We start from the raw sequence: 22,692 nt of genomic DNA, 5'->3' as shown, positions 1-22,692 counted from the left end.
ACATGAACACAGAGACCATGTGAAGACACAGGAAGAAGACCATCATCTACAAGTCAGTAAGAAAGGCCTCAGAAGAAACCAGCCCTGATGACACCTTCATCTTGAACATCCAGCCACCAGGACTATGAAATAATGAATTTCTATTGTTTGAGGCTCTTGGTTTGTGGTACTTTGTTATATAGCAGCCCTAGAAAACTAATAAACCACTGATCTGGGGTCTTCCTCTCTCTGTCTCACTCATAAATACATGCAACAGGTGAGCGCACACACACACACACACACACACACACACACACACACACAGGTTCTTACCACAATCTCCGAATATTACAGCCAGGATGCTGGAGCATTTCACATAACACATTTACCCCTTGGTCCCCCAGAGCATTGTCACTGAGATTCAGTTCAGTGAGGCTCAGTGAATTACTGCTCAGGACTGAGAAGAGACCCTGCCAAAGGCTGACAGTGACCTGGCAATTCACCAACCTAGAAATTGTAAACAAGGAAGAAAGAAAAGAAAAATCAGTTCAGACAAAGACCTCCTGAGGATTAAGAGCTGACTCACAGAACCACAAATGGCCTACTGAGGAATAACAAAGGCCAGGGGCGGGAGGGGAGGGGGTGGCCTGGTAAGACTATCCTGCACACTCTATTATGGAAATAGCATGAGTCTGTGACTTGCTGCCTTTGCACACCCTCCAGAGCCTCCCCCAGGTGTCTTTCTCTTCCCTCTCTCATCAGTCAGCTGTCCTGCCCATGGCCTTGGTCACTCTGCTAAGTGACCCAGAGACCAGTTCTCACACGGGCTGCATAATAGCATTAGCTATGCTGCCAAAAATCCCTAGGCCAGGTGACACCATGAGACTAATATCAGAATCTCTGAGATGGGACCACATACATCAATATTCTTAAGACTTGCAGTGGTTCCAATGTGCAGCTCTTTTTAAAATGCAGATTCTGACTTTGTGTGTCTAGAATTAGACATGCAGCTTTGCACTTCTAACAAGCATGGGATGGATGCCCAATGCTGCTGGTCTTTAGAAGGTTCTGGAACACACAAAGCAAGCTCTTGCCCTCAGAGGAAGGTAACTATCATCTAATGAGATGAGTGTCAGGCTTTTCATCAGGAGTTTTAGTCTGAGTCTCTGCAAGCCTTCTTCACAGCTCTGTGTGATCTTGGTCAGGTTTCTCCTCAGCATAGTTTTTAGGGCCCTATAGAGCAGATATGCTTCCTTCCCTCACTTTCTCTTTCTCACCCTCTACAGCTACCCTAAACTATTTGCCATTATAGGGACACACCCTGCTTCACCACCTCTGCCCTCTGAACCCACTATTCCCTCTGTTCAAGCCACCCTTTGCCCACACTTGGGTTTCTCATGCTCCATCTCTCAGAGGCCAGCTGGTCAAGGGCTTCCCACCAGACGTTTCTGGTACATCCTATAGATGTTCTTGCCATAGTCCATCTCTCTCTACTGTCCATCTTTGTTTTCCAACTGTCTCCACAACTGAACCTTAAGTTGCTGTGAGCAGGGCCAGGTCTTAGCTAATGCTGAAGCCCTAGCAGGTGGTCCTTGATGATTGAATGATAAATAAAAAGGTTGTCCTGGTAGCAGTGCCAAGCATGAGAGAGGGAGTTGAAAAGTCATGATCCCTGGTGGAAGGACCAGTCCCCTTTCTCCTTAATTTTGTCCCATGTCAAGTGTTTTCTAGGCAGGTTAAACCCAAGCATTCACAGAGCATCCACCTTCCCACCATAGCTGTGGCAGTTCCCAAGCAGGGACTTCAGAGGTCAAGCAACTGAACTGTTTTGCTGTTCAGACACAGCAACTGGCTTCTGATCTCCTACAATATTGATGAACAGACCCTGAAGAGGGTGCTGTTGGTGACTTCCTGGTTATAAACATAATGTGGGACTTAAAATCACCCTCTCCTTCCCAGCTCTGTTACCCTCAATTTTCCCTCATTATAACTTCCAATGAAACCATGTCCCTCCCCATAGTGTCCTGCCTAATCTGTTCCTCAGACACCAGACACCACTGCCAAAATCCCCTTACCTTCTCCTGCACTCACCCATATCCTACCAAACCTTCAAGGCAGGCTCAAACCTCACTCCTCTGAGAAGCCTCCCTTCAGCACCCAGCACTAAAGGCCTTCTGTCTTCTGTGCTCCTGAGAGTCACTGGGGTTGTTTTGCTCCTTGGGTATTAACTGAATACTAGCACTAGTATTCAGTATGTAATCTACCAAGTAGATTACAAGCAATTTGAGTTTACAACATTTTTATTCAACTCTCTACCCCACAGAATACCTTGCACTGACTTGGCATCCACCAATCATTTGTTTATTTTCTTCATTGCCTTTTTCCTCACCCATTTGTCCACTTTCCTTTCCCCTACTAGTCAACCTCTGTCATTGAAGGTGTCTGGTAGAAATGAGTGGTGGTGGCATTATTATGTAGCTGTGGCAGCCACATTTTAAAGACAGTTGAGAAGCAGGGAGAGACAGCAAGTGCCCAGAGAAAGGTGGCTAGAAGATGGAGACCAGCACTACTATTCTACACCTGCCGGAAGCCAAATCTCCTTACCGATAAGCATAGGTGGTATGAGGATCTAGGGGGACACAGTGATCCACATCACAGTGTTGCATTTCCTTCTCATTCTCCTCTTCCTCCTCCTCCTCTTCCTCCTTTGGGGAGTTATGAAGCAGCCTCAGGGAAAGTGATTCCACCCTGCAACAGTTCTCAATACAAAAGGAAGAAACCACATGGTCCATTCTGGTGGAAAGACTGATCTCGATTTTGGGAAAATGGCCCATGGCCTTTCGCACAAAATCCTCCTCTTGCATCTCATACAAACAGTAGAACAACTCCAGCTGGCTGGGCTGGATCTGCAGATTCTTGGCCTTGGCTTTCTCTTCAATCCATTTGAGCAGCTCCAGTCTGATTTGTTGAGAGATCTTGCAACTCAATTTTTTCTCCAAGTAGGAGGTTCTCTCCTGGTTTACAAGGCCAAAGAGGAAACGAACAACAAAAATCAGATACCCCTTTTCAAATTTGCCATAGTTTTCAAGAAGAACCTTCACATCTCGGTTGGGAAGCTTGGAACTACTCCATGGCAGGTTCCTCATCCTTCCCTGTTCCTCCTCTTCCAGAAGGTAGTACATGGCAGCAAAGAACTCCTGGAAAGTCATGTGGATGAAGCTGTAGAATTTCTCACAGTCCACTTCCTTTTGGAATAGGTTCATTCTCAAGAAAGCAGACACATCTGCCTTCTGAAGGCCATGATTCCTAAGGTCACACTCATCAAACAGGATTTTCTGGTTCCAGATTCCATCTGCTGCCAACGAGCAGAGACCCCGGAGGCTGGCAGAGACTTGGTGCTTCTGGGTCTCTCTGTGGGATTGCAACAAACTGGAGAGGAAGAAGATATACACTGAAGTGGTAGTCTTGGATGTCTGGGCAAGATTCTTGCCACTGTCCATTTGCTGCTTCAACCCAGTGCACACAATCCAGCAGACCAAGGGGATAAAGCACATGGTAAAGAGGATCTCATTCTCCTGAATCAGCCTGAAAGCTTCTGTGGCTTGTTGCTCATCTGAGAAATACTTGAAGAAATATTCCTTTCTTTTGGCCTCTGAGAAACCCAGGATCTCCACATGACGGGGACGGTCCAGCAAATGCTGCAGTTTCTCCAGAGCCACAGGTCTTGTGGTGATGAGTAAAGAGGCCTCAGGAAGCAGCCTCTTCCTGATAAGGCTGCTCAGGAGAATGTCTCCCCGCTCCACCTTCTGCCAGTTTGTGCAGAGAGCCTCTGTATGCTCATCAAAGGCACCCTGCAGCTCATCGAAGCCATCCATAAGGAAGAGAATCCTGGAAGGCTTGCTCACAATCTTACATATGGGTGGGTTTGGGTCAGGGCAGCAGCTGACAATCAGGTCCCCCAGGCTCCTCCGTGTCCCGAGGCTCACCTCCCGACAGTGGATATAAAACAAGTAGTCAAACCTGTCTTGGTAAATTTTGTCTGACGCCCAGTCCAACATGATCTTCCTGGCCAGTATAGTTTTCCCAATGCCTGCCGATCCCTGGAATACCACTGTGTGAACGGGCTCCAAGTGTTGGTCATCAGGCTCAAACAGCAATTCCACATTCAGGGAACTCATGGGGCTATCCAGCGTCTTGGCTGAAGTCCTGCCAATGGCCAGGAGCTCATGCTCCCTCTCCTGCTGGCTCTGGTGTTCCTTGACGAGACGCAGCCTAGTGTAGCGTTTGTTGAGGTTCACAGTCTCACCCAAACGGGCATTCCTGTCTTTAATACACTGGAATCTGCTCCTCACGTGTTTTTTGTACTTCTTGCAGTAATCTGGGGCAAAGACAGAAAGATAAACTTTGGGAGAACTCCAAGCACATATGAGCTATTGACAATGGTCTGTGGTCCATAGGGAATGATGACCAGAGTTAAGAAAAAGGAGGTGCAGACTCTCTTCACTGTGTGGGTATGGACCGTCCCAGAAAATCTAGGCCGTCAAAATCTTCAACAAAATACACAGTTGAGCAGAAGAACAGCAAAGTACCAGAGGCCCTGTTACCTGCCAGAAAATCCTTTTTATTCAGTCTTATTCCTCTAGGTAGTCTGCAGCGCATACCTTTTAGAACCTGAGACACTCAATCACCTCCCCTTGGTTCTGGGACTGCAAGGAGCCATGTGAACACTGGTTTGTTTCTTCAGCTAAAGTGGATTTCCTGAAATGGGCCTTTGCTCCCCAAGGAGCAGGAACATACAGAATGACCAAGCTTTCAAAACTGGATTTCCAAACCCAATAGGAAGCACTAACCCCACTGTTTACCTTTCTTTTTTTTACAAATAGAGATTCTGGATAGGTACCCCAATAAACCCATCCACTCCTCTTCAAGGCTTTCTTCTCGGCATTCCAGATGTGAATTATCTGGGGGAAAAAAAGGCAGGGAGGAGGGAGAAATACAAAGTTAAAAACCAGGACTCCTGACTAAGGTGATGTAATTGAGACTCAGTACTCAGCACATGGCACAGTGCAGTCACCTATCTCAGACATCTCCCAAACAAAAACATAGCTCAGGGTTGCAGATGACAGGGGTACAGTTGAACATCCAGTTCATGGCACTCATGCACTCCTACTTTCAAAGCAATGGGTGTCACTCACCCACCTAGCATTGTGCCCCCACTGTATCCAGTCTCAGGATCTCTCCCAAGCCAAGAAATCAATCAGCAAACACATGAGACAGGCAACGTTTCTCTTACCCTTGTTTGTCTTTGGCAAACTTCCCCTGGTGTCCTTGTTTTGAGGCCACTCCCACGCTAAATGTCTAAATACCCCCAAGAGGCTATGAGACAACAGGATTGTCCTCCCTTGCCCCCAAATGCCTGAAATTAATCATACCCACATTCTGGGTCTTCAAGACTGAGAATTATCAAGCTGTTTTGTCTAAAAGTGAATCCCTGACTTGAGATTCACCTAAGAAGCTTTAAAAAAAAAATCCACTGCCAGTGATTATTTTTCATTCTATCTGAGGTAGGGACCAGCACCATTATATTTTGAAAGCTCCAACATGCATCTACATTTGACATTCATAGACCTAAACAGTCACTAAATTACACATCCCAAAGAGGCACTTCATTGGAGAAATACAGGCACAACAGAACAAGTGCTAAGCACCAGGGGAAATATTTGGGAGATAACTTTAGATGAGCATGATCCCAAGAGCAAAATAAAAGATTCCTGGCAGGTGTCTACTTATTCTGAATGCAAATGCTATTGGCAACTTGATCACAAAACAAAATCTGAACAGTAACTCAAACCAAAACCATGACTTAATTCATATCTGAAGCCTAACCCTACAACCTGGTCCCCCTCGGGGAAAAAAAAAAAAAGCTTCTAACCCCAGATACCATTCTTCTATCTCACAGCCCAAGAAGCCAAGGTAGCACATAGAGATGAAGAGTCAGGTTCTAGCCAAAGACACATCCAGTGTTGAATTCATGCCTGGGCTCTGACTGAAACAGAGCCTTGGGCAACCAGAACCTCTTTCAGGCTCACTTCGCTTTGTTGGTCAATCTCCAGAATTATCTCTTATTTGTAAAACTAAAACTCAACATCCATTAAACAACTCCCCAATCCCCACTGCCTACAGCTCCTGGCTACCACTTCCTGTCTTTACAAATTTATCTGCTCTAGTACCTCTTACAAATGACGTCTTAAGGCATTTGTCTTTTTGTGACTAAAGTATTTCATTGAGTAATGAAATTGAAAGTTCTTTCGAAAGCCTCAAGGTATGTGGCTGGTGCAGTTGGTAAAGTATACAACTCTTGATCTAGGGGTTGTGAGTTCAAGCCCTCTGTTGAGGTGTAGAGCCTACAAAAAAAAAAAAGCCAGTCTCATAGAGTTTTTATGAGGAATGACCAAAATCCATAAAAACTACCTAATGAATGACTTGTGTAGCTGTGATCATTATACTTTAATTGGGTTAGTGAGTATATAATTACTGACACAATTACAATTCTGTTATTATATACAATTTGTTTATAACATCCTGCTGCTATGCACCCCTGCCTCATGCTGGCATATCATTTTCTCTCCCTCATTGTGCCCTTATTGCTGTCCCACTCGCTGTGCTTCTCCTGATCTGCTGATTCATTTTTACTCCCCTTTCCCACTAGCTCAACCGTATTATCCTGTTATTTTCTAGATTCCTCTGAGCCCTTGCTTGCGCTCTTCCCTTGATCAGAACACCAAGCCAGAAAGCAAAAAACTTCACCCCCAACATGTCCACAGGTCCTAGGGGTAAATAAGCCCTAAATTCCGTTTTTAAAGGAGGTTAAAAAAATAGCAAACTGCTTTCCTCCAACTTCTCATGGCCCTCTTACAAGAGGAAGGCAGAATAAAGCCAAGATGATAAAAGGAATTATTTTAAAAAACAAAATACTAACTTCATTGCATCAAAGAATAGCATGGAATGGGAGGAATATTTGCAAATCATATATATGATAAAGTGTTAGTATCCAAGACATATAAAGAACCCTTATAAGTCAACAACAACAACAAAAACAAACAAACAAATAACCCAGCTGAAATATGGAAAAAAGTTGAGTGGACATTTCTCCAAAGATAGACAAATGGTGAAAAAGCACATGAAACGTCATTCAATATCACTAGTCGATAGGGAAATGCAAATCAAAACCACACTAAGATATCCCCTCACACCCATCAGAGTAACTACTATCAAACAAAATAAAATAAAATATGCATTGATGGGGATGAGGAAAAATTAGAACCCTTGTACACGGGCAGCCCCTGTGGCCTAGCGGTTTAGTGTCGCCTTCAGCCCGGGGTATGATCCTGGAGACCCGGGATCAAGTCCCACATCAGGCTCCCTGCATGGAGCCTGCTTCTCCCTCTGCCTGTCTCTGCCTCTCTCTCTCTCTCTCTCTCTCTCTCTGTGTGTGTGTGTGTGTGTGTGTGTGTGTGTGTCTGCCATGAATAAATAAATAAAATCTTTAAAAAAAAAAAAAAAGGAACCCTCGTACTGTTGATGGGAGTGCAAAATGAGGCAGCCACTATGGAAAACATCATGGTGTCTCCTCAAAGAATGAAACCTAGAGTCATCATATAATACAATAATTCCACTTCTGAACACATCCCCCAAATAATTGAAAGCAGGGTCTCAAAGAGGTTTGTACCCTTGTGCTCTTAGCAGTATTGTTCAAAATAATCAAAAGCTAACAGCAATCCAAATGTCCACTAATGGGTGAATAGATGAACAAAATTTGGCATACCCATACCCTGGAATATTATCCCACCTTGAAAAAGAACGAAATAATGTTGTATACGACCACATGGATGAGGCTCGAGGACATTATGCCTCATAAAGTAAGCCAGCCACAAACAGACAAATACTTTATGAAGCTGTTCATAAACCATACTAAGAGTAGCCAAATTCTTAAGGATAGAAGGTGGTAGTTCCAGGTGCTTAGGGGAGGGGGACAGGAATTGTTGTCTAATGGGTACAGAGTTTTGCAAGACAAAGAAAAGTTGTGGAGATTGCACAATGTGAATGTGTTTAATGCTGCTGAACCATAGCTTTGAAATGGCTAAGACGGTAATTGTATGTCACGTGTATCTTATCACGATTTTTTAAAATGCTGTCTATCTTCCACTCACCCCACTCCAGCTCATCCCTCTTAGCTTTCTCATAAAGGTCTCTTCTGTTGATTGCAGCAAAAATCCACACTGCCATGGCCCATGCCTTCTCCTCACCATTGAAGTCGATCATCAGAGTAGCCAGATCCATGTGGTCAGCTTTCTCTGTCTGACTCCGAGGGAGAGGGCTGAACCCTTTCTGAGAAGGATAGTCTTGTAAGTGCATCTTGAATTTCTTAAAGTCTGCATCTTCCAGGTCCTCCAGGTAACGAGCCAGCTTGCAGCGGACGCTTGCCATGCTCCTCTGCAGCTCGGCTCAGGGCCCTTGGGCATAGGTCCACTCCAGGAAGCTGGATGATGAAAACAGCACATGGGTAAGCAGAATCTTCCTAAAAGTCTGCCCTCTTGAAAGAGAATGAACCCACGAAAAACCCAGAACATAAGGAGAAAAAATAGAGAATCGAACCATAATGAGGTTTTGAAAAATGACCCAAATACTCACCAGAACGTTTTCCTGTTGGCTTGACTCAGGAGTCTGTCCTGAGCCATGGAAGAACAGTGTCCCTCTGGAGAGAAACAGAGGTTAAACCCGCACAGGGAACCATGTCGATAATACTGTGAGCCCAACCTGCAGCCTTAAGCCACCACAGTGCACCACGGGGAGAACTTTGTTCTCACTGGTTACTGAGGAATGGCCGGAGGCAAAGTCTTCCTCAGCTTCTGTTTCTTCATCTATAAAATGACAGAATGGAAAATATGGCTTTTAAGTTCCTTCCATTGGAAAGGCTCTGGTTCCCTATTTCTGTTTTGACCCCGGAAATGAGTAAGTACGATAGTAACAGAGCAGCACACGGCTGGACGGAGGAAGAAGACAGACGCGCCTGGACAGGGGAGGTCTCCAATTGCGCATCCATCCATCTATTGATCGATAGCGATGAGTGGGTGACGCTCGAGGTGCGTAGGGGGAGGTGATGACCACATACATTTCCCTGAGGTGTCCTTGCAACATTCGCAATTGTGATCATCATTAGAGCCCACGGGGACTGAGAGCCTCTCCCAGCCTAGGCGCCGCACTCATGTGCTGTGCATCTAACTCTCCCGAAGCCCTAGGAGGTGCACATATGCCTAGACCCGTTTTACAGAAGAGGAACTGAATCTTAGCAGAAACTAAGTGACTTGCCCAGGATTTCGCAGGGAAAAAAAAGGGTTCAAAGCCAGGATTTAGGTCAGGGGCACTGATTTCTGAATTCATGTCCCTAAATACTACTTTTCATAGCAAGAAAAAGCATGTGATTCTTTCTTCCATCACTTAACGAGGTATCTCAGAAAAACACAGAAAAGAACAAAGACAATAAAACAGGTGGTTAAAAGGCAAAAAACAAAAACAAAAACAAACCACTTTCCCAGCATTTTCCACGCACAGCCCACCATTTTTTAGAGCTCAGGGTCTCAGCTTTTCTACAGGGATGCAGAGTTCCACATGGAGCAAAGGTCAGCTGCTGTGTCCTTGCTCTTCTGCGTCTCCAAGATTTGGGCTGATGAGCATGTTGGCTTTGTTTGGGATCCATCCCGCCACATGACTGAGTTTGGGAAAGCACAACATCAACCCAAGGCCATGAATGAGGGACGCTAACAGGAGGGAAAGGAAGGGTGGGACTGCAGGAGAGAGTGTGTGTACACAAGGCCTGAAGCATGCTTGCTTCCCCTGTGCCTTCATCTTGCCCTGCACTCCTGGCTCCATGCACCCACCAAATCCATTCCTCATTCGTTTGGCGGTGGGCTGGGGCATGTCCAGGTAGACCCACCTTTTTTGTGGACCATCCCAGGACCCCCGTCGGCCTTGCCATCCACACCAGGACTCTACGTCTCCTCTGTGCCCCCCAGCCTCTAAGCCCCATGCGCTCTACCCTGACCTTTGCCTTCTGTGTCCTGCGGTGTCCAGGATATCCACATCCCCACTACATCCCCTCCATCCACTCCCTGGGGGGATGCTGGGCAAATCCGCCCCAGGGGTGGGTGTGAGCTGTGGTGGCGGTCCCTACCCCCTCCCCACTCCCCAGTCCCTACGCACACACTTGCACACAAGCCTAGGACCCAGTAATGAAAAACAAAAAAGGGTTTTCCAGAATCGTGGAAGGGCAGGCTTGGAAGCTGGCCAGAGAATCCCTAGTGTGCTAACCAGGACACCCCCGGCTCTCCATGGCCCCTCCTCATTCTCCCCACACTCTTGCAGCCATGCAGCTCCACAGAGTTAGACTCACCCGGACACCAGCCTCAGAAACAGCCCAAGAGGAAACTTGATGAATTTATAGTGGTCACAGCCCAGCAGGGGCAGGAAGGATGTGGCCTCAGCATGGAGTGAACAAGCTTGCATCACCAAGTTGGAGACTAACAGTTACTCAGATTGTGGATTTTCCACACCAGTGAGCAGCGTGCTTATCTCTGGCCATAGCCAGAGACGTCTGCCGTGCTCTCGGGGGCCCCTGAGGCGGGGTGTCCCCCTGGGCCTCCCAGCGGCCATGAGAGGGCTGTGAAGGTAGTGAGCACAGTGGGGCAGGGGACCCCCGGGGCTGGCAAGTAGAGCATCAGGAGCATGCCTGGCCCTCCAGCCATCAGGCACAGTCTGCTGGTCGGCAAAGGCTCTGTGCACCACCTGTCAACGTCCTCAACTGCTTTTCTGAACTGAGGATACGCCTGTGAGAACCTCACCTCTGCCGAGGCCATGCTCATCACCTCCCAACGTCTCCTCCCGCCCCTTTATTATTGTTGCTGTTTTAATGCTATTCAGTGTGTATGGTGAGAACCCTTAATACAAGACCTGCCCTTTGGCAAGTATTCCAAGCACAGCAGAGAATGACCAGCTGCGGGCACAGAGCCATATGCCCATCTCCAGGACTTAGTCCTCTGGCGTCACATAGCCTGCGTGCCCCCAACCGATACCTCCCACTGCCCCCTCCCAGCCCCGGGCCCCTGACCCTTGCACTCTCTGTCTCTGTGACTCTGACGAACTTGGAGTCTACGTACAGTGATATTACACACTTCACGTCCTCCAGCTCCACCCACGTTGTTGCAAATGGCAGCATGTCCTTTTTCCCCGTGGCTGAATAATCCCCATGGCATGTGGTGTAGACATGTGTACCTACCGTCTTCACCCTTTCTTCCACTTGTGGACACTTAGCTTGTCTCCGTATCTGACTTTTCTAAATAATACCACAGCGGACATGGGAGTGTGGCCATCTCTCCGAGATCCTAAGTTCAATTCCTTGGGGCAGACACAAACCCTGCTCCTAGACTCATGGACTCACTTAGTCTGTGAGCACTTACGGAGCGCCCAGTGGGTGCCAGGCAAGAATGCCAGCCTGGAGGGACGCCTTGCTTTGCCCCAGAGGAGCCAGAGGACCAAGCAGCACCGGGACCGTGTTTCCAGGCACGTGTGGCGGCTGCAGGACCACAATGTGATGATGGCCCGCGTACATAGAGCAAGCGTGGTGAGGGAGAGGAGGTCAGCTCTTCGGGCCAGCATGGGGCCTAGAGCAGGAGGGATGAGAGTCCACGTCCAGGGGGCAGCACTGGAAGCGAGTCCATTTCTCTGTGCCGATAGCATCCATTGCAGAAGGTTCTTGCAAGGACTGAACAAATGAAGTGATGACAGGGACCTGAGTCAGAGACGCTGGTGTCAGTGGTTAGATCCCGACACCTGCACTGTTACTGGACGGTGTGCAGAGGCCCTGATGGAGGGGATAGAGGTACCTCCTGCAGCCGCAGCCAGCGCAGGACAGCATATGTGAGTGCCCTGGTCCGCCTCTGCGAGGAGTCTCAGGGCCCTCAGGGCCCTGCCACACACACAAACACCAGTCACGCCCAGAAGGAAACAGTGCACCAGCAGCCAGGGACTTTAACTTTTCTCTTAAGGATGACAGTGCATTTTCTCTTTTTATTTAAATCTTTCTGGGGTATTTGAATTTTATTTTGTTGCAATAAATACATATTACTCATATGAGTTAGAAAAAAATTAAACAGGCCACCTGGGGGACTCAGTGGTTGATCATCTGCCTTGGCCCAGGGTGTGATCCCAGGATCGAGCCCCGCATCCGGTTCCCTGCAGGGACCCTGCTTCTCCCTTTGCCTGTGTCTCTGCCTCTCCCTGTGTCTCCATGAATAAATAAATAAAATGTGTTGTTTTTTTAAGTCTATCCTTCAAATCTATAAGCTGAGTATTTTTTCCTTGTTTTTCTTTGTGTAAATTTAGTGAGTGGATCAGCTGAATTTCTACACAGGATAACTTCCTGCCCTCTTCCTGTATAGACGGAGGACTTCTCAGCAGGACCTAGGGCATCAAACCACCAGGACCTCTGACATTCAAGGCACTTCCAATACCCCTGACTTCTTGTCCCTCTTGGTAGCCATGCTGTGTCCTCACCCACCAGACTGGGCCTCACTGACCTGGGCACCCGCCTACCTGGGCCCCACCAACCTGGGCACCCACTGGCCTGGGCACCTGCCTACCTGGGCACCCACCGACCTGGGCACCCACCGACCTGGTTTCTGCAGCTAAAGCTGTGCTTCTCCAGAGTGTCACAGAAACAGTATTCTCAGGCAGCAGGCTTGTCAGGCACTCCCACCTGCTGGAGCCTCACCGCAGCATCTCCACCCCTCCCCGCAGGGATGTACTGACCACTGTGCACAGAGCATGGTGACTTTGTCCATTTCCCACACTAACCATGCCATCCCACACTAACCTGGACACACAGGGTTGTGTTCAGGTTCTGGCAACTGTTAACAAAGCCATGGTAAACACTCACATCAGCTTCTTATGCAGGCTTCCGTCTCCTGGGAGAAAATACCTGGGCACGGCGGAGTGGCTGGGCTGTGTCAGGAGAAACTACCACCACACTGTCTTCCCAACCGGTCCTGCCAGCGGCTGCACGTGACGGCTCCAGGCCCTTTGCCTCCTTCCTGGCACTTGGGAGAATCGGTGCTGGACGTGTTAAGCCGCTGTAACTGGTTTGTAGGGAAATTAAGGAAATAATTTGAAAATCCATGAAGTTGAACTAGATGCAATGACTTAGAGACATTAATCCTCGGGATACTGGAGAGGAGCAGGTGATTTCCAGCCTTCAGGGCATCTATACTGTTTCCTCCTTGCCATCAGCTGCTCGTGCTCCCGGCTGTGGGCTACCCGATGGAATGCAAGACACACTGTTCAAAGTTCAGTCCAGAACTTTGGAAAGATGCTCTAATCACACGTGAAAACTAGACAAGAACACAATCATGATGCTTTGCATGTTCTGAGTCCTGACACAAGTTCTCTTTCCGGTGTGGGAATATGAGAGTCGACAAAAATAATAAGCAAGGATGGTCTCAGGAGTCTCAGGAGTAAAACCTTCCTTTGAGTTCAAGCTTCATCCAAAAGCAGCATGGAGAACCACGGTTTTACGCTGTGCACCAAAGAAAAGCCCACTAAACACTCAAAGCTCACGCCAGAAGGCAAACCCAAAGTTGTCACAAATTCCTTCTCATTGAACAAACTACAGGAAACCAAAACAGAACCAAAGGAAACAGTCTGGGACTCCAGTGACTGATGGAAGCTACAGGGACCACAGCCGGCCGAAGGCGACAGGGAAACACAGAAGGCCAGAGCAGACAGCCGCGCTCCCAAACTGCTGCTGTGCGAGGAGGGCAAGCCCTGGTTCTGCAGGTGGGAGCAGAGCCAGGAAATGCCACATGGATTTTTCTGACCCAAAAATCCAGACACCAGACATGAGGACAAAGACCCAAAACAATGAAAGTCAGATTATATTGGAAAGCCCAAGCCAAGCAGTAAGGACAAAGCAGGACACCCCAAATCCTGCTCCACCCCGGGTGTGTATACCTCCAAGTCCTCACCCAGCTCCCGCCTCCTTCTACCCGCAGGGCACAACATGATGCATTAATCATCACCTCTGGGTAGCAGTTTCGCTACTCCTCCCCACCCCACCCCACCCCCGGCAGTGAGAAGCCACATTGCTTTCCTGGAAGAGAGATTCTTAGTCTGCAGGGATGCCTGCCACTTGGCATCTGTCAGCCTTCCACGATCCCTCCAGAAGCCACTACCACCTGTGTCTAATGAAATTCTAATTTATTTTCCCCCCACTTTTCTAAGGATTTTTTTTTTTTATTTTAAGCTTTTATGTAAATTCCAGTTAGTTAACATATAGTGAGATACTAGCTTCAGGTACAATGCAGTCATTCAACAATTACTGAGTGTTCATCACAACAGGTACACAACTAGTTCACCCATCGCCCCACTCACCTTCCCTCTGGTAACGTTCAATTTCTTCTCTAGAGTTAAGAGTCTGTTTCTTGTTTTCTTTCCCTCCCTCTTATTTTTTTTTAATTTTCCTTGTTTGTTTTGTTTCTTAAATTCCACATATGAGTGAAATCATTTGGTGTTTCTCTTTCTCTGATTGACTTCTTCACTTAGCATAATACACTCCAGCTCCATCCATATTACTGTAATTGGCAAGATTTCATCCTGTCTGATGACTGAGCAATATCGCATTGTGTATATAGACATCTTCTTTATCCATTCATCTGCTGAAGGATATGGAGGCTCCTCCCACAGTTTGACTATTGTGGACATTGCTGCTATAAACACTGGGGTGCAGGTGTCTCTTTGGATCACTGCATTTGTATTTTCGAGATAAATACCCAGTAGTGCAATTGTTGAATCATAGGTTAGCTCTACTTTTAACTTTTTTTTTTTAATTTTTATTTATTTATTATAGTCACAGAGAGAGAGAGAGAGAGAGAGAGAGATGCAGAGACACAGGCAGAAGGAGAAGGAGGCTCCATGCACCGGGAGCCCGATGTGGGATTCGATCCCTGGTCTCCAGAATCACGCCCTGGGCCAAAGGCAAGCGCTAAACCGCAGCGCCACCCAGGGATCCCTACTTTTAACTTTTTGAGGAAACTCCACACTGTTCTCCAGAGTGGCTGTACCACCTTGTTAATTTTAGCCATTCTGATAAGTATGAGGCGGTATCTCATTGTGATTGTGATTTGGATTTCCCTCATGCTGAGTGATGTTGAGCATCTTTTCATTTGTCTGTTGGCCATCTGGTTGTCTTTTTTGGAGTAGTGTTTATTCATGATTTTTCCCCATGCTTTAACTGGATTATTTGCTTTTTGAGTGTTGACTTTGATAAGTTCTTTATAGATCTTGAATACTAGCCCTTTATCTGATATGTAATTTGCAAATATCTTCTCCTATCTGTAGCTTGTTTTTTAGTTTTGTTGACTGTTTACTGTGCAAAAGCTTTTTATCCTTGATGAAGTCCCAGTAATTCATTTTTGCTTTTGTCTCCCTTGTCTTTGTAGACATGTCTTATAAGAAGTTTCTCCCTGTATTCTACTCTAGGATTGTCATAGAGTCCTGTCTCACATTTAGGTCTTTCATCCATTTTGAGTTTAATCTTTGTGTATGGTATAAGAGAATGGTCCATTCTCATTCTTCTGCACATGTCTGTCCAATTTTCCCAGCAACATTTATGGAAGAGTCTTCATTCCAGTGGATATTCTTTCCTTCTTTGTCGAAGATGAGTTGACCATAGAGTTAATGGCCCATTTCTGGGTTCTCTATTCTGTTCCCTCGATCTAGATGTCTGTTTTTGCCAGGACCATACTGTCTGCATGATCACAGCTTTGCTGCCACCATATTTGCTTTTCTTTCTCAAGATTGCTTTGTTATTTGGGGTCTTTTCTGGCTCCATACAAATTTTAGGATTGTTTGTTCTAGCTCTGAAAAAATGGTGATATTTTGATAGGGATTGCATTGAACGTGTACATTGCCTTGGGTAGCACAGACATTTTCACAATATTGATTCTTCCAATCCATGAGCATGGAATGTTTTTCCATTCCTTTGTTTCATCTTCAATTTCTTTCAGAAGTGTTTCATAGTTTTCAGAGTATAGATCTCTTCTTTAGTTAGGTTTATTCCTAGGTATGTTATTGTTTTCAGTGCAGTTGCAAAGGGAATCAATTCCTTGATTTCTCTTTCTGCTTCTTCATTGTTGGTGTTAGAAATGCAACAGATTTCTGTTCTTTGATTTTATATCTTGTGATTTTATGGAATTCCTGTATGAGTTCTAGCAGTTCTCTGCTGGAGTCTTCCAGGTTTTCTAGAGTACCAAGTCATCTGTGAAGAAAGAAAGTTTGACTTCTTCTTTGCCAATTTGAATGCCTTTTATTTCTATTTGTTGTCTGATTGCTGAGGCTAGGACGTCTAGTACTATGTTGAACAACATTGATGAGACTGGGCATCTCTGCTGTGTTCCTGACGTTAGGGGGAAAGCTCTCAGTTTTTCCTCCATTGAAGATGATGTCAGCTGTGGGTTTTTCATATGTGGCTTTAACTACGTTTAGGTACATTCCCTCTAAAACTACTTTGTTAAGGGTTTTTATCATCAATAAATGTTATGGTTCTTATCCTTTCTCTTATTGCTGTAGTCTATCATGTTGATTGATTTGTGAATATTGAATCACCCTTGCAGCCCAGTAATAAATCCCACGAGATCGTGGTGAATGATTCTTGTACTGTTAGATTCAGTTTGCTAGCATTTTGTCAGAAATTTTGCATCCATGTTCACCAAGAATATTGGCTTATAGTTCTGTTTTTCAGTGGGGTCTTTATCTGGTTTTGGTATCAGGGTAATAATGGCCTCATAGAATGTATTTGGAAGTTTCCTTTCTTTTTCTATTTTTTGGAATAGTTTGAGAAGAGGTACTAACTCTTCTTTAAATGTTTGGTAGAATTCCCCTGTGAATCCCTCTGGCCCCAGACTTTTGTTTCTTGGAGATTATTATTATTATTATTATTATTATTATTATTACTGATTCCATTTCTTTGTTGGTTTATTGGTCTATTCACATTTTTCTATTTTTTTCTTGTTTCAATATCAATAGTTTGTATGTTTCTAGAAATTGGTTCATTTCTTCCAAATTGTTCCATTTGTTAACATATCATTTTCATAATATTTCCTCATGATTGTCTATATTTCTGTGTTTTTTTTTTCAAATTTAAGTTAATTAAAATGAATGATTCAGTTTGAGCTATACTAGTGGCATTTTCAAGGTTCCACAGCCACATGTTAAGAGAGCACCAAATAGGACATGTGTATCAATTGTAGAATTTTATTTGTTAGCCCTGGTCTAACTCTTCTCATTATCTGGAATGGCTGCCTGAAGCTTAACTTCTATTGCTTGGGAACCTTAAAAATTTCCTGCAGAGCTATTATTCTATTAGAAATTTGGCAATTTGTTGAAGGTATATATGATATTACTTATTTTTTTAAAAATATATATGCACTTACTAATACATATGTTGACAAATCTGGAAAAACTATATTTGAAACTACAAATATGAGGTTAAAGCATGCAGAGGATATTTATTTTCTATAGTAATAGAGAATGCTGTTATCTTGTACATTTCTTCATTAATTGACTTTTTTCCCAATAAGTATATGTAACTTTGTAATTGAAAAAAAGAGAGAGAAAGAATGTTATCTAAACCATGTAGCAAGTTAGTAGAATTTTGGTCACCTCAAAATAGAATGTACAGACAGCTGGGTTTCTCTATTCTTCCAGCCTTCATCAGTATACCAATCCTCTAAATAATAATGGTCCTTTTCCTTTACCCAGAAGCTTAGATGGACACAGTAGATACCATTTTTGAGATCTGACTATTCTTCTGAGTTTCCACTTCCTGGCGTTGATTCTGAGCTAAGATTCACTAGTACAGGCACAATATTGCTGACAATGTGCCTGTGCTAATGGGCAGGTGTCTGCATCCAAGGACTATGAAATATTTCTCCAGAGCTCTCCTGTTGGCTGCCATTCCCCTTCCTTTACTATTTGCTCATCTCACTGGGTGCTATTCTATATGTTGGCAAATTGAACACCAATAAAAAATAAATTTATATACTATTTGCTCATCATAGTTTTCTCTGCAGCAACATGGCCACAAAATAAGGAGTGTTCAGCCAGTTCTGAATTCCAAGTTAGAATGATGACCCATTAAGCTACCCATTAGCCTAAGCGTTTATGAAATCAGAAAATAAGTTTTATCTCATACTATCGCACAAGGAAGACTGTGAGGTAATGTAAGAACAATTTCAAAATATGAAAATTTTAACACTAGCCTGAATTGGTGAAGTGGCAAGTCCCTACAATGGGCAATTTAACATGTCAACTTGGCCAGGCCATGGTATCCTGATGTTGGGTCAATCACCAGCCTGGATGCTGCTGTGAGGGTATATTTTAGATGAGATCAAGTCATGTAACCATAAAGGTCTTAGGAGAGACAACTGGGATACCCCAAGGGAGAAGGAGTTCTGCCTGTAAGGTAGAAACAAAACTGCAACGTCATTTCTTCCATCCTGCCCCGCAGATTTTGGATTTGCCAGCTTCCACAATCACATGAGCCAATTCCTTAAAATCCTCTCAGATAGATAGAGGATAGATAGATAGATAGATAAGTATAGATCAATATGTAAATATGGCATATGTACAGTATATATGTATATATTGCATCTGTCCAGGGTACTATAAAAAATATCAGACCATAAAATGGGTGACTGAAAAAAAAAGCATTTATTTATTTATTTTTCACAGTTCTGGAGGCCATGTAGTCCAAGATGAAGGAGTCGACAGATTTAACACCTGATGAGGGCCTGATTTTTGGTTCATAGGAGGCCATCTTTCACTGCGCCCTCACAAGGCAGGAGGAGGGAGGGCTCTCCCTGAGATCTTATACAAGGGCTCTAAGCACATTCTAGTCACTTAAGACCTCCCAAAGGCCCACCTCCAAATGCCATCTCATCAGGAATTAGGTTTCAACATGTGAGTTTCAGGGAGACACACACATTCAGTTTACTGTATTTAGGCATATATAAATGTACACATCCTACCAATGCTGTTTCTCTGCAGAACCCTGATTAATATAGTCCCTGAGTAAGGACCCAGAGCCCAAGCATACACCTGTGGTGTGATCCCCAGGATGAGGCGTTACAGAGGCTACTAGTAGTAGATGAGATCTGAACAGAGAAGAAAGCATGCCTCACTATCCCAAATGTAGCTCAAAAAGAGCACACACCTCTCAGAGAAATCTCTCTTCAAAAATAACCAAGTGGTACGTGAGATGCCAGGTGAGCAGGCCATGACATATACACAAAACTTTACTTGGCCCAGAGCCAAGGATGGAGTGTGCATTCTGAGACTACCAGAAATCCCAGAGGACCCAAGGTCAATGAGGACATGGTGCCAGATGCAGCAGGGAGGGAGACTGGTGGCCCAGCTAACACAGCTGCCCAGGAGCAGGACGTCCTCCCTCCACCAGGAAGAAGGGAAGGGACAGGAGACAGGGTCCCAAGTCATCCAGGCTTTCCTTGAAAAGGACCACGCCATGACCTATAGCTGATGAAGAAGTCACATGGCAGGAAGATGACATGGCTGGCGGGGGCAGTGCTGCATGAAAACCGTGCAGGCTTAAGAAAAATGGTTCTGATTTTGCATCACAGAGCCTGTGAGCTCTTGCAGGGAGAAGCCCAGTGCCAGCACCTTATGCTGCTACTGCGCCCTTCCTCTGTTTCTCTGCGGCCTGTACCGCCAAGGCCACCACCTCCCCAGCTGAGATGGCTTTCCAGTTTTGAGACCTCTACAGTGGACATAAGGATTAAAGATGTGGCTGGTGATCATGAAAAAAATTCTCAATTCCTGCTTTGTAATAGGGAAGTTGGCCATGTGAACTGCCTGAGCCTCATATTTGTATAGTTGTTTTGTTCACATTTAGCCTTTGCCCCTGTCCATAAGCCTTTGTGTAGAATAGCTCTAAGCATGAACATCAGAGACACTTGTCATGGGTCTCCAACTGTGCTTATTGCCCCATGAGTGCTCCCCAACATTTCTGGGTGATGGGACCCAGGGGAGGGGATGCAGGAGCTGTCGAGTGGGTCCAGGGGTCCAGTTTGAGATGCATGGTGGTAATGGTTGCACAATAACGTGAACATATACAACACTGCTGAGCTATACACTTATAATGGTCTGTGTGATAAATTCACGTGTTACATCTTGTCCACAATTAAGAAAAGAGAAAAACCCTACATAAATTGCTGATGGGTTGAACACATGACATTTGAACATAAGCACAGAGAAAAGACTGGAAAGTAGACAGCAGGTATCTTTTCACCCCGTGGGTCACCCCTAAGAGAGGTAGCTGCATGGGGGAAGACACCCCTGCATCACGTGGCATGGCACACGGCTGAGTGCTGTCTCTTTGTTCTAAAGAACTTCAGCAACTTTAAAAAGAGAGTAATGCCTGGGCATTGGGTGTTATGTCACTGACCTCAACTCTGAAGCCCATACTACATCATATGTTAATTCATTGAATTTAAATAAAAATAAAAAATAAAAAGATTGTAATGCCAAAAGCTGAAAAGACTTCCTGTTGAGGAGGGCAGAACTTCCTGTTGTGTCATCTCTGAAACCAACCCGAGGACAATGAGAAAGAAACTGAGAAAAGACTTCTGCTTTATGAGGTCACCATGCATGAGCAGGTCCCTGGACATGTGGAGCTTAGGGCTGGGGTGCACAGGGACACAGGGAAATCAAGCAGATCCAGGGGTCTCCAGGGTGGAAGCGGCCACTCCAGGCCCACCATCCTCGGAAGGAGAAGGCCCGCTGTCCACTTTCCACCAAACATGTTCTAAGCCCCGTGTGCCGCAGGACCAGCAGGCTTTAGGGACCAGCTACTGGTGTCTGTTTCCAGTGCCAGAGAGACCATAAAGAACACGAACCCAACCCACACTGATGTTGCTCAGCTGAGAAGTCCAAGTGAAATCACCCAAAATCTGGGGCATGAAAGTGTGATGTGAGTTAAGAACACTTCTTAACACTCAAGCCAGCAGAGCGGGGCTGCAGCTTCTCTGGGTGCCAAATGCTGGCAACCTGTGGACGCTACTGGGCTGTATGGCCCACATTGGTTATAGAAAAGTGAGATTAAACTTTCTGACATCCAAATTCACAGAGCCAAAAATAAATAAATAAATACATACATACTAAATACATATATACATACATAAACAAGCAAACAAACAAACAAACAAATTCACAGAGCCACAGGATCATCAGGGATGTGTGCTAGCTAGGCCAGGAAAAATCCTGTCTTTTAAAAAAATATTTATTTTATTTTATTTTTAGGAAACCATCATGAAAACTGTGCAAACATAATTCAGGAGGAAAGGCATCTGGCCAATGGAAGATAACGGAAAGCAACCCAATGCAATAGCGTAGAACAAAGCATGTGGAGAGAGGTGGCAGGCAAATGATGCCCCCTACCCATATCCACGCGCCAATCCTCAGGGACCAGGAGTGTCACAGGTAAGGGCCATCAACGCAGCAGATGGCATGACTCGTGCTTGTCAGTTGGCAGCAAGTTAGAGAGAGGACCCTGGACGGTTCAGGTGTGGAGGGAGGAGTTCAGATCCCATGTGAGGAGGACTCTGGAAGCTGAAATACACGGGGAAAGAACTCCCCGCTAGAGCCTCCAGGAAGGGGCACAGCCATTAAAAAGCTTTAGCACAGGGATCCCTGGGTGGCGCAGCGGTTTGGCGCCTGCCTTTGGCCCAGGGCGCGATCCTGGAGACCCGGGATCGAATCCCATATCAGGCTCCTGGTGCATGGAGCCCGCTTCTCCCTCCGCCTGTGTCTCTGCCTCTCTCTCTCTCTCTGTGACTATCATAAATAAAAAAAAATAAAAATTAAAAAGCTTTAGCACAAAAATATGAAAGGCAACTTACAGAATGGGGAAGATATTTCCAAACCGTGCATCTAACAAGGGGTTAATATCTAAGCATATAAAGAGGTCGTAATTCAACACCAAAAGTAAAGAAAATAAAAAGAATCTGATCAAAAAGGGGGCACGGGACCTGAATGAACATTTTTCTCCAAGACACATGAAGAGATGCTCCACGTCCCTCATCATCAGAGGGACACAAATGAAAACCACAGGAAGATACTACCTCACACGGGTCAGAATCAACCACGCAAGATGCAAGTGCTGGTGAGGATGCGAAGAAAAAGGAGATCCAACGTGTACATCAATCTTGTCCCCGAAGACAAGAGCAGATACAATAGGAAAGAGGGAAAATAAAAGCAAAGACTTAAAGAAAACCTTCCTAAAATAAAGGAACGTTTGAATCTACGAAATGAAATGCCTCAGTGTGTCTCAAGGACGCACAACTTTTGCATGTATCTTTCAAAGACTGAGAATAATCCTCTGGGCAAAAGTAAACAGATGGAGGCATCTGTAGAGCATTGCAACCAAGCTGCCCACGGACATGACTGACTTGTTGGCATCATTTAATCAGAATCTTAAAGTTTGGCTCAAGAATTGTCAATACAGTACCTTCATTGAGCAAATAGTCAAGGAAAACATTTTTACATAGATTAAAAACCTGAAAAACACTGTCGCAGCACCTGCTTTTTGGA

General features: G+C 45.3%; 1 protein-coding gene across 6 annotated transcripts in view; it reads right to left on the bottom strand.

Annotated features, from left to right (window-relative positions):
• The window catches only part of NLRP3 (NLR family pyrin domain containing 3), a 67,830-nt gene extending 57,317 nt beyond the window's left edge, over positions 1 to 10,513 (bottom strand). For 2 of the 6 annotated variants that reach the window (XM_025985586.2, XM_072761150.1), the window contains exons 1-6: positions 10,430 to 10,513; positions 8,671 to 8,900; positions 8,190 to 8,518; positions 4,842 to 4,940; positions 2,584 to 4,357; positions 313 to 486 (exon numbers count right to left, since the gene is read on the bottom strand). In XM_025985586.2, coding sequence (XP_025841371.1) covers positions 313 to 486; positions 2,584 to 4,357; positions 4,842 to 4,940; positions 8,190 to 8,466 — 2,324 coding nt within the window. In that variant the 5' untranslated portion in view covers positions 8,467 to 8,518; positions 8,671 to 8,900; positions 10,430 to 10,513. The remainder of the gene's footprint in view (positions 1 to 312; positions 487 to 2,583; positions 4,358 to 4,841; positions 4,941 to 8,189; positions 8,519 to 8,670; positions 8,901 to 10,429) is intronic. The other 4 variants (XM_072761148.1, XM_072761151.1, XM_072761147.1 and 1 more) reach the window with 3 other exon arrangements.
• Positions 10,514 to 22,692: the final 12,179 nt, after the last annotated feature.

This window comes from Vulpes vulpes, chromosome 6 (assembly GCF_048418805.1).
Source record: "Vulpes vulpes isolate BD-2025 chromosome 6, VulVul3, whole genome shotgun sequence".
Lineage (NCBI taxonomy): Eukaryota > Metazoa > Chordata > Mammalia > Carnivora > Canidae > Vulpes > Vulpes vulpes.
The sequence above is the reverse complement of the archived record's forward strand: the minus strand, read 5'-3'. Positions and strand labels throughout refer to the sequence as shown.